At 47.7% G+C, this 18,011-nt stretch overlaps 1 protein-coding gene across 2 annotated transcripts in view; it reads right to left on the bottom strand.

Annotated features, from left to right (window-relative positions):
- Positions 1-18,011, bottom strand: part of LOC147109033 (HHIP-like protein 1) — a 78,474-nt gene that overhangs the window by 37,489 nt on the left and 22,974 nt on the right. For both annotated transcript variants that reach the window (XM_086002595.1, XM_086002594.1), the window contains exons 2-3: positions 4,606-5,252; positions 1,709-1,852 (exon numbers count right to left, since the gene is read on the bottom strand). In XM_086002595.1, the coding sequence (XP_085858721.1) occupies positions 1,709-1,852; positions 4,606-5,252 (791 nt within the window). The remainder of the gene's footprint in view (positions 1-1,708; positions 1,853-4,605; positions 5,253-18,011) is intronic.

Below are 18,011 nucleotides of genomic sequence, written 5' to 3'. Positions count from 1 at the left end.
CCCGCTGGCAGGATGTGCTCCCCGATGCGCTCCACTCTATTCGGTCACTGCTCTGCACTGCCACTAACGCCACCCCTCATGAGAAAATGTTTGTCTTCCCAAGGAAGTCCACATCGGGGACATCGCTACCGCCATGGCTGACATCCCCAGGGCCGGTCCTACTGAGAAGACACGTGAGGACCCATAAAATGGACCCCCTGGTCGAGAGGGTCGACCTCCTCCACGCCAACCCCCAGTATGCTTACATTGCATACCCGGACGGGCGGGAGGACACAGTCTCCATAAGAGACCTTGCACCCTCGGGGGCCGCAGTAACCCACTACTCAGTACCACCCCCCCCCACGACCCGATATCCAGCCCCAGCAGACGGCAGGCCTGGGCCCCGCGACCCGCTCGACATCTACGAGGACGACACGCCTGTGCCACAGCCTACGCAGGACTCAACGCCGGAAGCTCCACTACCCCTGCCGTCGCCACGCCGATCACAGCGGCAGACAAGACCTCCGGAGAGACTCCAATACACTAACTTTTAATACACTTCACCCCGCCGGACTCAATTTTAAACAAGGGGTGAATGTGCTAAACCACTGTTTGTATTCCACTGTGTACATGCCTGGACATGCCTCGGCTGACTCCTCCCACAAGTCCTAGTATAAAGGTGACTGCTCCCCAGCCCTTTGTATTCTGGACCGGTCGACCACTCGAGGCAGACCTTCATTCTTTTGTTAATAAAAGCCTTTAGTTACTCTCTTAACTCTCAGTCTTTTATGAGTAATTGATAGCGCATCAAAGATTACCTGTAAACATCTGACATTATTCTCTGACTATATAAGCTGTGCCTTTATGCATTTCTCCACTTCACCTGACGAAGGAGCAGCGCTCCGAAAGCTTATGATTTCAAATAAAGCTGTTGGACTTTCACCTGGTGTTGTGTGACTTCTTAGATTTATGTGCTCAAGTCTCTGGAGTGGGACTTGAACCCACAACCTTAGTGGCCAGACCTGGATGAAACCACATCTGTGGTGAAAAAAAGTTGTCTTTAATCACACTCATCCAACTGCCATCTCTAAAGGAGATTGAGAGAGAGGGAATGAATTACTGGTACGTTCAAAAGAAAGGACAAAAACAACGCAAAATCTCAACATAGAGTGTCCACTAAACCAGACAAATTTATGGTGAAGTAGAAGTGCCTTTTCCCTTTGTAACACATCATTTTAGGTGGGTGTAGGGGAATTAGGAAGGATCTGCTTGCGTAGCAACCAAAACAGCGCAGCATTTAGCACTTATACTGGCTCAGTTAGTGGTCTGTGCCGCACTAACCGATCTCGAATGGGGCGGCGGTAAAGGTGCTCGAATTGGCTACAGTTCCTCGAGCAGGGAGCAAACATTGCTCCTACTTGCTATGCAGTAACCAGTGCTGTCAGGGGAGTTCGGCATTGGGCTTGGCATTGATGCCTTTCACAGTTGAATAGCTTACAGACACTCATCAAAGAGCACTGGGGGTGAAGTTCAACTTCCGCGGGAGCGCCGATGGAAAGCAAATTCCCGCAGGGGTGTATTCCGAGCGGCTGATCAGCTACCGCCCGTTTTGCGCTTCCGCCCCAGGTTGAACTTCACTCCCAATGTTTCATAAAACTATCCTGTCACATGACTCCCTTCAGAAAAAGTATTGCTGAAACTGTAAGGAATGAAAGAAATAATACTTTACTTGTTTTGAGCGTTTCCGTATTTCCCGAAAGGATCACCAGCCATTCCGCCATCTCCGGTGAAAATGTAGAGATAGCCATCGTCTGCAAAAAGGAGCTGACCTCCATTATGGTTCGATGCTGGCTCGTCCACCTCCAGAATGATCCTGTAAAAATAGGACTTCTGGTGAAAGTTGACAATAACTTAGAAAAGAAAAGAATCCAATGTCTTTCAAACAAAATTAAGGCTTTTATTGGCTGCATGTGGGGCACGCTATGTTGACATTCCATAATTGGGACCGTGAGTTCCTCATAGAATCATAGAAATTTACAGCACAGAAGGAGGCCATTCGGCCCATCGTGTCCCTGTCGGCCGAAAAAGAGCTCTCCAGCCTAATCCCACATTCCAGCTCTTGGTCCGTAGCCCTGTAGGTTACGGCACCTCAAGTGCATATCCAAGTACTTTTTAAATGTGATGAGGGTTTCTGCCTCTACCACCCTTTCAGGCAGTGAGTTCCAGACCCCCACCACCCTCTGGGTGAAAGAAGTTCTCCTCAACTCCCCTCTAATCCTTCTACCAATCACTTTAAATCTGTGCCCCCTGGTTATTGACCTCTCTGCTAAGGGAACTAGGGGCTAGATTTTCAGTATAGACAGTTTTGGGGCGCTAACCTTAGCGCCCGCCCGAAGTTAGCGCCCGCCCCAAAGTAGCGCCCCGTTGCCGGAAATTCAGTGGCTTCGCCCTAAGAGGTTGGTGGAGCGCTAAAAGAGGCGTTCCACTACTATCTTTAGGTGCTAAGCCGGCGGTGCAGAGCGCAGCGCCCGAGCTCGGGCGCAGCGCACGGCAGACACTCTGGTGCCAGTGAGCTCTTAAAGGGGAAGGGTGCATGTGTTTTTGGAGGAGGAGGAGGAGGAGGAGGAGGAGGAACTGTTCACAACAACACACTGGATCCTTCCACACAACACATGCAGACTGCCGTTTATAGTGCAGGAGGAGTGCCCTTTAATTTGCGCTCCCCAGGGTGTGTTGCGTTCCATTTTACAAACGCTCTGGACGCCAGCCGCAGAATGGGGCGGTCCGACTGAAGTTTGGATTCGGGGCGGCCAAAGGGCGTTGCACGAGGATGTGACGTCATTTTCTGCGCGCGCATCCGGGCGGGCGCTAAACTTTGCGCTGGCGCTAACGGGCAACTTAATTTGGGGCGGGGCGCAAACTGCGCTGCGCCCGGGCGCTACACGAATAGCGCCCGAAAATCACTTCTCTTAAGGCGCTAACTGCTGGCGCAAGCAACTGAAAATCTAGCCCTAGGTCCTTCCTATCCACTCTATCTAGATCCTTCAATTTTATACACCTCAATTAAATCTCCACTCAGCCTCCTCTTTTCCAAAGAAAACAATCCAATCTTTCCTCATAGCTAAGATTCTCCAGTCCTGGCAACATCCTCGTAAATCTCCTCTGCACCCTTCCTCTCAGTCAAGCTGAGCAGACACTAGTCATTTCACCATGAAGAGAGGAATGACCAGTGAGTCGCTGTTCCCCAGGCTGTGTTTGTCAAACAGCTGCCCCCTCATGCCATTCTCAGCCATTTCTAGTTGGTAATGTAGTCCTCAAGTTTTTTCACTTCCTCATCCAAGCCGATCTCCAGATAGTCACACAAATAAGGAATCAGTCCTTTCAACTGGCAGCTTCTGCAGGTCCAACACAATTCATCTCGATCTCTAGATCATTGCTCCACTCATCCTGGACTTCTCGCGCACTATTAGTTGTTGGCTTACTAATGGCATTGGCAGAAGTTTGGAAATAGATTTGCTGCATCCCCTCTTCACCAATGATTTGTGCACAGTTCAGGAAAACCTATAGAGAGGCAGAAGAGGGGCTGGATGGGTTAGCATACTGCCCTTTCAGTTCAGAGCCAGCCCAGAGTGGCTGTGGGGATTCCATGAATCTGGGTCATTTCAACTCAATTCCTCAGATCAATACCACAAAACTGGCCACATATTGACATTGAACTGGTTGTCTCACTCAGAGACACCACAAGGGCTGGTGTAGGGACAATAAATGTCTCAGTGGAAGTAGCTTTCCCCACATTTGGGTCAAGGTAGATTGTGGCCAGGTGTACAGGCTGTGCTATATCTGATCCGACAGCACTTGACCCTGGAACCTGGCACCCAAAATGGAAAGTGTGCCACTTCTTTGATCCCCAAAGCATGGAAGAATGCAGGTTCCTTCTACATATCTCAACCTCAAAAGACCATTCCCTACCACACTGAAGGGGCATTTTCACCAGACCTCAGTATAGCATCTCTGAGAGAGATTATCAAATTAGTGCAAATTTTTTGTACTGTAGACTCAATTCAATATATTTTACTGGTAGAGAAATAGGACCTTTACCCCATTAGACTGACTGAATTCAACTCAGATTAAGAGGTGAAAAGACAGTGTTCTAACCCAAAGTTCCATCCAGTCCCCTCAACAATACAAGCAGAAGGAATGTACGTGCAAAAATTTCCTCTTTTGTACTCTGGATGCAAAACACCGCAAACTGGTGAGTGCCACTCAGAACATTAGGTGCGAAGGAACATGTGACCTTTAGACAGCCGAGAGACTTTCCGCCCGTTAATTTAAACGGACAGTAAATTGGGCAGGCTGTGACAGGCGGACCATGCTCTCTGCTCAATATTCTGATAAGTTCCCTCAACGTGCAATGCTCTGTGTTAGGAACACAGTAGTAGAAATTGATTCCTTTAGTGTTCCTTATGGAGGGGTTGGGGTGGGCGGGGTGGGGGGGGGGGTGGTGCCGGTTGGTGGCAGAATAATTATATATGGGCTCTGGAGAGAGTGGGCTGGATTGGTTGAATGACCTTTTCTGGGTTTTTTGATGTCCATGTGTAGAGTTGAAAATTAATTATTCGCACCCACCTCTCAGAACTGTGATCCAACATGTTCATGTCACCAGAAGAAATTCTGAACTCACTGATTCTGATCTTCTCCTCAAAATGCACCTCGACAGAGTAATATACGTAGACCTTTCCTGTGTACTTGAACTTAGGGTGAAATACCAGACCCAGAAATCCCCGCTCATCCCCTTCCCAGGGAGAAGTTAAGACCGCCTGAGTAATGTTCAAAAACGGCCTCTCCAGCCTGGCCCGGTTGGGCAGGTAAGCCCACACGATGCCAATCTGTTCCGCGATAAAAAAACGATGAGTTCCATCATTCGCATGGACCATCGCCACCGGATTGCGCAGGCCATTCGCTAGTTCCTCCAGGCACAGCTGGAGACAGCCATCCGAGCCTGCCATCACCACCCCAAGGTTCTTATTCAGAGTCCTGTTGGACTGAACGTGGGGGAAACAGTAATCTGGGTCTTGCAGCTGTAAGACTTCACAGAATTTGTCTCTGTCGGACACGAGCTCCAGAAGCTTTCCTTTTCCCACTAAGGGAGCCACAGTTGCCTTGCATTTATTCCAGAATTCAATGCAGTATTCGCCACAAAGACCAGGCAACTCTCTCAATGGGGTTGTTGGATCCTCTGCATCGAACAAATGAGCAGAATAGGGAGAACATTCCTGCAGAGAAAACAGATCACAGTCAAACAAATACAATGGCAGCAGCAACAAATTACGTCCATATCGATGCTTCATGTAACCAACCTCCCTCGGTGCTTTACAGGAGACACCGAGCAAGTGGGAGAAAAGTTAGGAAATGTGACAGAAGGCATGGTCAAAGAGGTAAGTTTTGAGGAGGTTTTTGGAATTGGGTGAAGTGCAGGAAACTGGTGGCTGGAGGGTTTTACTACCAACCCTGGAAGGAGGAGAGTGGGGCGCACCCTTTATGAATGTGCCACCTTGGTTTTTTTAAATTTGCATATGGGATGTGGGCGTCGCTGGCAAGGCCAGCATTTATTGCCCATCCCTAATTGCCCTTGAGAAGGTGGTGGTGAGCCACCTTCTTCAACTGCTGCAGTCTGTGTGGTGAAGGTGCTCCCACAGTGCTGTTAGGGAGGGAGTTCCAGGATTTTTACCCAGCGACGATGAAGGATCGGCGACCTACTTCTAAGTCAGGAATGGTGTGTAACTTGGAGGGGAACTTGGAGGTGGCGGTATTCCCATGCACCTGCTGCCCTTATCCTAGGTGGAAGAGGTTGCAGGTTTGGGAGTGCTGCCGAAGAAGCCTCGGTGAGTTGCTGCAGTGCATTTTGTAGATGGTACACACTGCAGCCACGGTGCGCTGGTGGTGGAGGGAGTGAATGTTGGTGAATGGGGGGCCAATCAAGCGGGCTGCTTTGTCCTGGATGGTGTCGAGCTTCTTGAGTGTTGTTGGAGCTGCACTCATCCAGGCAAGTGGAGAGTATTCCATCACACTTCGATCCACATAAGGATAAATTAGGGCAGGTGACCAAAAGCTTGGTCAATGGGAAGGTTTTAAGGAGCGTCTTAAAGGAGGAAAGAGAGGTAGCAAGGTGCAGAGGTTTAGGCAGGGAATTCCAGAGCTTAGGGCAGAAGCCAAAGGTGGAGCGACTTTAATCAGGGATCCTCAAGAAGGCAGAATTAGAGGAGCGCAGGGGGGGTTGTGGGGCTGAAGGAGATTACAGCGTTAGGAACTGTGGTGTATGTAACCTATTCCACCTTAAGAGAACTACCTTAAGAGATGTACTACTTTCTCTTGGTTGCTGTATACTGTAATACCGGTGGTGACCACACCGGTATATAAGTGTTGTGTAGGGATTTGCTGGGCAGTTCAGCCCTGACCTCCGAATAGTAAAGACCTGTTAAAAGTTATTCTTGTTGTCTGTGTCCAGTGATTGATCATACGCATAACTGGGACACACAGACTCAACAGTGGCGACGAGTCCGATCTTACCCTGCGGCAGTTTTACATCCAAGGCAGCTTCATCCTCAGAACGGGCATCGAGAAGAGGCATCCGCCCTCACCATCCTGCTGAGCACCATCGCACGGGAGGCATCGAGAACCCGGGTTAAAAAGAAAAAAAAATTCTGACCACGAAGCCCTCCATCAGCGACAGGCAGTGATCATCCCTTCTACCACGGTGGTGGGTAAGCCGATCAGCAACATGAGCAGAAAGTCGGCCGCGTTGGCTGTGGAGTAGGGGCGGGAAAACGGAGGAATAAGGGCGGAGAACTCGACCACGGCCATTAAAAAGGGCCGGGCTGCAATCGAGGCCGAGAGGCACAGCGACTGGGGCAGCTTAAGGCACGAGAGCCGCGGAGAACTCAAACGCAGCTGGTGTAAAGGACCGGGCTGCAAGCGGGGCTGCGAGGCAAAGCAGCGTCGGGGAATTGAGAACCGCTGGGGAGGCGAGAACGGCAGCAGCAAGGCAATCGCCATTGCAGCCAGCGGGGGAAGAAGACAAGCGCGGGAAGCCGCCATTTTGAAAAAAAAAGAAAAATTTAAAAGACTTGCAAGGATGCCTAAACATGGGAACATTAATACCTTTGATAGCGATATCGAAGATTGGACCACGTATGTAGAACGCATGGAAGTTTATTGTAAAGCAAATAAGGTACCAGATGATGAGAAAGCACTAACCTTATTAAGCTCAATGGGTGCGAAGACATACGGGCTATTGAAGCACCTTCTATCACCAAATAAACCGGCGGATCAGACTTTTGCGAATATTGTTACTATCCTGAAAAATCATTTAAACCCCACGCCGCTGATGATAGCAGAACGATTTAAATTTTACAGAAGAACGCAGCTGAAAGACGAAAGCAACGCTGAATTTTTAATTGAACTGCATAAGCTATCGAAGTACTGTCAGTTTGGAACAGGACTAGCAGATGCGCTGAGAGATAAATTTGTGTATGGATTGTTAAAAGAAGGAACACAAAAGCGACTGCTTGAGGAGAATGATCTTACGCTTGATAAAGCTGTCACTATTGCAGCATCGCAAGAAGCCGCAGCGAGAGGCACGGCGGAAATGCAGCTACGGTCACCGGAACTCAGCACCAATCAAATGGTCTTGGGTATAGTAAAATGTTATCGTTGTGGAAAGACAACGCACGATCAGAACCAGTGCTGGTTCAAAAATCAGGAATGCAGAAAATGTGGCACGCTTGGTCACATAGCTAAAGTATGCCGGTCAGGAAAGAAGACCAGCAACAAAAAGTCACCGCAGGAAAAGTACAGAAAGGTACGCAAGGTGACAGAGAACAGTTCGAATGAACAGAAGTCAGATTCAGACTCCAGCAGTAATGAACTGGGTAGTCTAAGAGTACACAATGTTGGTAAGGAAGCAGACCTCCAAACAATTTGGGTCACACTTCAGATAGCAGGAGTCCAAGTGAAGATGGAATTGGACACTGGATCGGCATTGACGGTCATGAATAAGCAAGATTACAAAAGGTTATTCCCACATATTCCCCTACGGGATACGGAGATTGTATTGAAAACATACACGGGGCAAAGAGTATACCCCATCGGGAAGATAGAGGTAAAGGTGGTCCACAAGGGCAAAGAAAGCCGAGGAATGGACTTATATGTGCTACCTGAGGGAGGTCCACCACTACTGGGACGGGAGTGGATTAGGAAAATAAATATGGACTGGCATTCCTTAAAAGCACTAACGGTAGATTCCGGTAAAAAAGATGTCAAACCTAAACGATTGTCCAGAATATTGGACGATGCTAAAGAGGTGTTTCAACAGGGACTGGGAACACTGAGAGGAATTACGGCAAACATCAAGGTTGAAGAACATGCAGACCCGAAATTTTTCAAAGCCAGACCGGTACCTTATGCGATACGACCTGCTGTGGAAGCTGAGCTGGAAGGGCTAGAATGTTCAGGAGTACTGTCTAAGGTAGACTGGAGTGAGTGGGCCATGCCCATTGTTCCCGTCATGAAGCGTTCATCGAGCAACAAGCCGGGGGAACTGGGGAAGGTTCACATCTGTGGAGATTTCAAGATCACTGTTAATCCGGTGCTTCACACGGTGCAGTATCCGCTTCCGCGGATTGAGGATATCTTCGCTTCGTTGTCTGGCGGGAAACACTTCACCAAGATAGACCTGGCGCAGGCGTACTTACAGATGGAAGTTGAGGAAGAGTCACGCCAGTATCTCACGATCAACACGCATAGAGGCTTGTACCGGTATAATAGACTGGTTTTTGGAGTGGCATCGGCTCTAGCAATTTGGCAGAGGGCCATGGAGCAGGTATTACAGGGAATTCCAGGCACACAATGTTACCTGGATGATATTCTGATTACAGGAGATGATGACGAGGAACACCTTGCAAATTTGGAACTGGTGCTCACCAGATTGAAAGAATATGGACTTCGAGTTAATCGCCAGAAATGTGAGTTCTTTCAGAAGAGGATCTCATACTGTGGTCATGTCATTGACCAGGAGGGGCTTCATAAGTCTCCTGACAAGATCGAAGCTGTTGTGAAGGCTCCCGCTCCGGATAATGTATCCCAGTTGAGGTCGTTCCTAGGGTTGATTAACTATTACCATAAGTTTCTGCCAAATTTATCCACGGTGCTGCACCCGCTGAACGCTCTTTTGCAGAAGGGAGTACCATGGAAGTGGAGCGAGGACTGTAAGAGGGCCTTTCGCAAAAGCAAGGCATTGATCACCTCAGAGGAAGTGTTGGCTCACTTCAACCCAATGCTGCCTATTCGTTTGGCTTGTGATGCTTCTCCATATGGTATTGGGGCAGTACTCTCACACAAGTTGCCAAATGGCCTGGAGAGGCCAGTTGCGTTCGCATCCAGATCATTGACCTCTGCTGAGCGCAACTATGCTCAGATAGATAGGGAGGCTCTCAGCCTTGTGTGGGGAGTAAAGAAGTTTAATCATTACCTGCAGGGCCAAAAGTTCACGCTTCTGACAGACCACCAGCCGTTGGTATCCATTTTTAACCCTAAGAAGGGTGTTTCGGTGATGACAGCACAGAGACTCCAGAGATGGTCCCTTTTCCTAGGGGCACATCAATATCAGATTGAATTCAAAGGTACAAAGCAGCATGGTAATGCTGATGGGCTGTCGCGCCTGCCACTACCTACAGAGGAGGAGGCACCGACGGTTGACCCTGTTGAGTTATTTCACTCGACCATCATCGAATGTTTACCAGTCACCAATGCAAGTATTGAAAGAGAAACCAGGAACGACCCGACACTGTCCCGGGTCTACGAAGTGACAGTGAAGGGATGGCCAGCACATGTTGATCCACTGCTACCGGCATTCTCAGCAAGACGAGAACAGCTGTCCGTCTGTCAAGGAACATTGATGTATGGAACAAGGGTGATTATTCCTCCTAAGTTAAGAGAGAGAGTTCTAAAGGAACTGCATGAAGGTCATCTGGGGGGAGTCAAGATGAAAAGCCTTGCTAGGGCTTATGTGTGGTGGCCGGGTATCGACCAACAGATAGAGGATCTGACGAAAAGCTGTTCAGGGTGCCAAAAAGTGCAAAATGCACCTCCGATTGCACCGCTGCATCCATGGGAATGGCCTTCAACCCCATGGCAACGTGTACATATTGACTTTGCTGGTCCATTCATGGACTCCATGTTTTTAATTGTGGTGGACGCACATTCTAAATGGCCAGAAGTGATTAAGATGACTACCACTACCTCGGAAAAGACGATCGCGGTGCTAAGAACGATATTTGCAAGAAATGGATTGCCAGAACAAATATGTTCAGACAACGGACCGCAGTTCGTGTCAGAAGAATTCCAGAAATTCATGAAGAAGAATGGGGTGAAACATTATACCTCTGCCCCATATCATCCATCTACAAACGGGTTGGCCGAGAGATTTGTACAAACGTTCAAAAAAGCAGTAAAGGCCATGAGCGAAGATCAGATTCCACTACAACACAAGGTGGACAAATTCCTACTGGCATATCGAAATGCCACTCATGCAGTGACAAACCAAAGTCCTGCCATGATGTTCTATAACAGGAGGTTGCGGTCCAGGTTGGACTTGTTAAAACCAAATGTGCGGAGGGAAGTTAAAAACAAACAGTTCCAGCATATAAATAACAAGACCACTTGGAGTTTCGAAATAGGACAACCAGTGTTAGCCAGGGACTATAAAAACGAGAAATGGCAATCTGGAACAATTAGGGCCAGACAAGGAACCCTGATGTACACGGTAGATATTGGTGAAAATGTAATACGGCGTCATGCCGACCAACTGGTAGAATCGAGAACAAGGGTCGAACCCATGGTTACGGCAGAGACAACCGTGGAAGAAGTTCGTGAACCTGAAGCATCTACCTCAGAAGTGAATGTACCTGATGATGATGTCCAATCCATAAGAGACCAACTAGATGAGTCACCCCAGCAACGAGAATCAGAGACCCCTGAAAGGCGTTATCCAACTCGAATCAGGAGGCCTCCTCAGAGACTGAACCTTTGAACTGTTTTGCATGAAGTTGTATATATGTTATTATGTATGTTAAATGGGGATATAACTGTTAAGCTAAAAAGGGAGGATTGTGGTGTATGTAACCTGTTCCACCTTAAGAGAACTACCTTAAGAGATGTACTACTTTCTCTTGGTTGCTGTATACTGTAATACCGGTGGTGACCACACCGGTATATAAGTGTTGTGTAGGGATTTGCTGGGCAGTTCAGCCCTGACCTCCGAATAGTAAAGACCTGTTAAAAGTTATTCTTGTTGTATGTGTCCAGTGATTGATCATACGCATAACTGGGACACACAGACTCAACAGGAACAGGAGAGGACAAGGAGGGATTTGATAACAAGGTTGAGAATTTTGAAATCGAGGCGTGACTTAACCGGGAGCCAATGTAGGTCAGCGAGCACAGGGGTGATGGGCGAACGGGACTTGGTGCGGGTTAGGACACGGGCAGCTGAGTTTTGGATGACCTCAAGTTTACGCAGGGTGGAATGTGGGAGGCCAGCCAGGAGTGCGTTGGAATAGTCAAGTCTAGAGGTAACAAAGGCATGGATGAGGGTTTCAGCAGCAGATGAGCTGAGGCAAGGGGCGGAGACGGGTGATGTTACGGAGGTGGAAGTAGGCGGTCTTAGTTATGCTGCGGATACGTGGTCGGAAGCTCATTTCAGGGCCAAATATGACACCAAGGTTGTGAACAGTGTGGTTCAGCCACAGACAGATGTTAGGGAAAGGGATGGAGTCAATGGCTGGGGAACGGAGTTTGTGGCGGGGACCGAAAACAATGGCTTCGGTTTTCCCAAAATTGGAGAAAATAACAGTGCTCACTGTTACAACGGGGTAAATCGGACAGCAACTCCTGTCGTCCGCACATGCGCAGTTAAATGCGGAAATCCAGAAGTTGCTGTCAGAGATACCCCGCTCTTCCACAGGGTGCGCTGTTGCAGTCCTCGTTGATAGACTCAACACTGAAATTAATGCAATAACATGGCCTTGTTGTACGTAATCACTAGTTCCACATTAAAGATGGCAGGAAAGTTAAGGCTGGTTCATTCAGGAGTAAGTGAGTTTTTAATGGCGTGATAAGTGATAATTATTGCCAAACAACCTTTCTGGCCCTGAAAAATAAATTTTACAAGTGTGGAGTCTAATTCCCTCGGAAGATAATTAGTGTTGGAGATATTTTTTTTTTACTTATTCTGTCTGTCTCTTTTATCACTCCCATCTGTATTTCCCAATATTTATTAAACTTTCTGTACATGATTTAAATCAAATTTATATTTCCTCCTTTACACTTCCTGGTTTAGACTCTGTGTGTCTCAGTAAGGATTCTTCAGTCTGATTGGTTGAAGAGCCTCGCTGTTTCTTGACCTGCTCACAGATGTCACAGATCCCCTGTAGAGGGTGCTGCGCTGGATCAGACACCAAATTAGAGCAAGGCTGTGCTCTAAAGCCTGTGAAAACTTAGTGGGCAGCTGTCAGCGAGCGCCGTTCCTTCGCCGCTGACTGCAAAATCCGGGCCAGTGAGTTACCTACACTATGTGTACAGGATTGTGCACAAAGTAATTAACTACATTGTAATGTGTGTGGGAGCGTGTAGAGTGATTTACATACGGTGCGATGTGTGCGGGAGTCTGTAGAGTGATTTACATACGGTGCGATGTGTGCGGGAGTGTGTAGAGTGATTTACATACGGTGCGATGTGTGCGGAAGTGTGTAGAGTGATTTACATATGGCGCGATGTGTGCGGGAGTGTGTAGAGTGATTTACATATGGCGCGATGTGTGCGGGAATGTGTAGAGTGATTTACATACGGTGCGATGTGTGTGGGAGCGTGTAGAGTGATTTACATACGGTGCGATGTGTGTGGGAGCGTGTAGAGTGATTTACATATGGTGCGATGTGTGTGGGAGCATGTAGAGTGATTTACATACGGTGCGATGTGTGCAGGAATGTGTAGAGTGATTTACATACGGTGCGATGTGTGTGGGAGCGTGTAGAGTGATTTACATACGGTGCGATGTGTGTGGGAGCGTGTAGAGTGATTTACATACGTGCGATGTGTGTGGGAGCGTGTAGAGTGATTTACATAGGGTGCGATGTGTGTGGGAGTGTGTAGAGTGATTTACATACGGTGCGATGTGTGTGGGAGTGTGTAGAATGATTTACATACGGTGCGATGTGTGTGGGAGTGTGTAGAGTGATTTACATATGGTGCGATGTGTGTGGGAGCGTGTAGAGTGATTTACATACGGTGCGATGTGTGCGGGAGTCTGTGGAGTGATTTACATACGGTGCGATGAGTGTGGGAGTGTGTAGAGTGATTTACATACGGTGCGATGTGTGCGGGAGTGTACAGAGTGATTTACATACGGTGCGATGTGTGTGGGAGTGTGTAGAGTGATTTACATATGGCGCGATGTGTGCGGGAGTGTGTAGAGTGATTTACATACGGTGCGATGTGTGTGGGAGTGTGTAGAGTGATTTACATACGGTGCGATGTGTGTGGGAGTGTACAGAGTGATTTACATACGGCGCGATGTGTGTGGGCGTGTGTAGAGTGATTTACATACGGTGCGATGTGTGTGGGAGTGTGTAGAGTGATTTACATATAGTGCGATGTGTGTGGGAGTGTGTAGAGTGATTTACATATGGTGCGATGTGTGTGGGAGTGTGTAGAGTGATTTACATATGGTGCGATGTGTGTGTGAGTGTGTAGAGTGATTTACATACGGTGCGATGTGTGTGGGAGTGTGTAGAGTGATTTACATACGGTGCGATGTGTGCGGGAGTGTGTAAAGTGATTTACATTCGGTGCGATGTGTGTGGGAGTGTGTAGAGGGATTTACATACGGTGCGATGTGTGTGGGAGTGTGTAGAGTGATTTACATACGGTACGATGTGTATGGGAGTGTGTAGAGTGATTTACATACGGTACGATGTGTGTGGGAGTGTGTAGAGTGATTTACATACGGTGCAATGTATGTGGGACTGTGTAGAGTGATTTACATATGGTGCAATGTGTGTGGGAGTGTGTAGAGTGATTTACATACGGTGCGATGTGTGTGGGAGTGTGTAGAGTGAGTTACATATGGTGCGATGTGTGTGGGAGTGTGTAGAGTGATTTACATATGGTGCAAGGTATGTGGGAGTGTGTAGAGTGATTTACATACGGTGCGATGTGTGTGGGAGTGTGTAGAGTGAGTTACATATGGTGCGATGTGTGTGGGAGTGTGTAGAGTGATTTACATATGGTGCAATGTGTGCGGGAGTGTGTAGAGTGATTTAGATATGGTGCGATGTGTGTGGGAGTGTGTAGAGTGATTTACATATAGTGCGATGTGTGTGGGAGTGTGTAGAGTGATTTACATATGGTGCAATGTATGTGGGACTGTGTAGAGTCTTTTACATATGGTGCAATGTATGTGGGAGTGTGTAGAGTGATTTACATACGGTGCGATGTGTGTGGGAGTGTGTAGAGTGATTTACATACGGTGCGATGTGTGTGGGAGTGTGTAGAGTGATTTCCATATGGTGCGATGTGTGTGGGAGTGTGTAGAGTGATTTACATACGGTGCGATGTGTGTGGGAGTGTGCAGAGTGATTTACATATGGTGCGATGTATGTGAGAGTGTGTGGAGTGATTTAAATATGGTGCGATGTGTGTGGGAGTGTGTAGAGTGATTTACATACGGTGCGATGTGTGTGCGAGTGTGTAGAGTGATTTACATACGGTGCGATGTGTGTGGGAGTGTGTAGAGTGATTTACATACGGTGCGATGTGTGTGGGAGTGTGCAGAGTGATTTACATACGGTGCGATGTGTGTGGGAGTGTGTAGAGTGATTTACATTCGGTGCGATGTGTGTGGGAGTGTGTCGAGTGATTTACATACGGTGTGATGTGTGTGGGAGTGTGTAAAGTGATTTAAATACAGTGCGATGTGTGTGGGAGTGTGTAGAATGATTTACATATGGTGCGATGTATGTGGGAGTGTGTGGAGTGATTTAAATACGGTGCGATGTGTGTGGGAGTGTGTAGAGTGATTTACATACGGTGCGATGTGTGTGCGAGTGTGTAGAGTGATTTACATACGGTGCGATGTGTGTGGGAGTGTGTAGAGTGATTTTCATACGGTGCGATGTGTGTGGGAGTGTGCAGAGTGATTTACATACGGTGCAATGTGTGTGGGAGTGTGTAGAGTGATTTACATTCGGTGCGATGTGTGTGGGAGTGTGTCGAGTGATTTACATACGGTGTGATGTGTGTGGGAGTGTGTAAAGTGATTTACATACAGTGCGATGTGTGTGGGAGTGTGTAGAGTGATTTACATACGGTGCGATGTGTGTGGGAGTGTGTAAAGTGATTTACATACGGTATGATGTGTGTGGGAGTGTGTACAGAGTGATTTAAATACAGTGCGATGTGTGTGGACATGTGTACAGAGTGATTTACATACAGAGCGATGTATGTGGGAGTGTGTTGAATGATTTACATATGGTGCGATGTGTGCGGGAGTGTGTACAGAGTGATTTAAATACAGTGCGATGTGTGTGGGAGTGTGGAGAGTGACTTACATATGGTGCAATGTGTGTGGGATTTTGTAGAGTGATTTACATACGGTGCGATGTGTGTGGGAGTTTGTAGAGTGATTTACATACGGTGCGATGTGTGTGGGAGTGTGCAGAGTGATTTACATACGGTGCGATGTGTGTGGGAGTGTGTAGAGTGATTTACATACGGTGTGATGTGTGTGGGAGTGTGTGGAGTGATTTACATATGGTGCGATGTGTGTGGGAGTGTGTAGAATGATTTACATACGGTGCGATGTGTGTGCGAGTGTGTAGAGTGATTTAAATACGGTGCGATGTGTGTGGGAGTGTGTAGAGTGATTTACATACGGTGCGATGTGTGTGGGTGTGTGTAGAGTGATTTACATACGGTGTGATGTGTGTGGGAGTGTGTAAAGTGATTTAAATATGGTGTGATGTATGTGGGAGTGTGTTGAATGATTTACATATGGTGCGATGTGTGCGGGAGTGTGTACAGAGTGATTTAAATACGGTGCGATGTGTGTCGGAGTGTGTAGAGTGACTTACATATGGTGCAATGTGTGTGGGATTTTGTAGAGTGATTTACATACAGTGTGATGTGTGTGGGAGTGTGTAGAGTGATTTACATACGGTGCAATGTGTGTGGGAGTGTGCAGAGTGATTTACATATGGTGTGATGTGTTTGGGAGTGTGTAGAGTGATTTACATACGGTGCGATGTGTGTGGGAGTGTGTAGAGTGATTTACATAGGGTGCGATGTGTGTAGAGTGATTTACATACGGTGCGATGTGTGTGGGAGTGTGTAGAGTGATTTACATATGGTGCGATGTGTGTGGGAGTGTGTAGAGTGATTTTCATACGGTGCGATGTGTATGGGAGTGTGTAGAGTGATTTACATACAGTGCGATGTGTGTGGGAGTGTGTAGAGTGATTTACATTCGGTGCGATGTGTGTGGGAGTGTGTCGAGTGATTTATATGTAGCCAAGTGGGAAAATGCAGTGAATATTTAAGTCCACTAGATGGCGCGGTTCATTTTCCCCTTTAGAATTTGAAAAAAGGAGAAAAGGGTTATGGGAAGGGCCATGTGATGCCAAAGGAACCTCCCCTTTCTTCACAGCCTCCATTTTCTAGATCCAGCGTGAGGGATGTGCTCTGAGGAGAGTTGGGCAAGCCACTGCCGTATTTTGTCGACTGTGTTTTATGTATTTACAATTTCATCCTAAACCTAGACCCAAGTTATTAATACAGAATAAAAAAACCCCAAAAACGAAAGTTCGTGTCCTGTGCTGCTCCATTTCGCCAGGCTACACATTTTGGTACCAGGAGTGGGGTCTGTTAGCTTGGAGTTTCTCAGGTTTGGGAAAGTTACATAAAATACGGCAGTGGGGGAAGAGCGGTGTGGTGCCAAGTGGACCTGGAGACGGACGGAGAGTGCTGCCTGGGGTTGCTAAGGAGGACCAGACCAGACAGACGGGATCCAGAGGGCGCCAGGACCAATCTGGGAGAGGACCCATCAAGGCACCGAGGAGGGACACCATTGGAGAAGAATCGTCGCAGCGGCCATCCCATTCAGTGACTGTCAGGGACTTGTGAACTGAGTCAAAATGTTAGACCCTCCTGAGGAGGCGGGTGGAGCTCACAATTCGGATGGTGAGGACAATACCTCTAGTGTGGGTGAGGGCAACCAGATAGATCAACTCAAGGCACAGATTTCAGAGTTGAAAAAAAACCATGACCAAGCAATGGCAATTATTGCCACTCTAGGTAATGGGGCAACCAAGTCATATGTGTATGTACCCAGAGAGCGTCAGATCCAACCATTCAGTGGTGAGGTATCCAAAGATAGTCGTTCAGTTGATGAGTTCATTGAAGAGGTTGAAAGTGTACTACGAGCTAGAGATCAGACTCCTGCAGAGCAGGTAGATTTCATTCGATCTTTGTTGAGGGGGGCAGCCCTACAGGAAATTAGGTTACGGTTGGGTGGAGAGTCTAAGCAGCCCAGTGACCTGTTCAGTTACCTAAGGGGGGCTTTCACCGAAAAACGCAGTGAGTCCCAGCTGTTAGAAACTTTCTATGGACGCAAGCAAGAAGAGGGTGAAGGTTTCCAAGAATACTCACATGCACTCTCTCAGATTATTAGAACTTTGGTAAAGCAATCACCTGATGCTGTGCCGGACACAAAACGGGTTGTCAGAAACAGATTTGTTGATGGTGTTAGAGATCCCTCACTCCGGAGAGAGTTGCGCAAGTTTGTACGAGACAACCCCCAGTCTACCCTGTTCGATGTACGTGAGGAAGCTGTCTTATGGTCCTTAGAAGACCAGCCCTGTAGCACTAAAGTTGCAAAGAGCAAGAATGTAGTGTGTGACAGTACGGGGAGGGATCTTCAGTGT

The sequence above is a fragment of the Somniosus microcephalus genome, chromosome 12, assembly GCF_052327205.1.
Source record: "Somniosus microcephalus isolate GS21.2 chromosome 12, FLI_Smic_1.0, whole genome shotgun sequence".
Classification (NCBI taxonomy): domain Eukaryota; kingdom Metazoa; phylum Chordata; class Chondrichthyes; order Squaliformes; family Somniosidae; genus Somniosus; species Somniosus microcephalus.
Note: the sequence above shows the minus strand (reverse complement) of the source record. Positions and strands in the feature narration are given on the sequence as shown.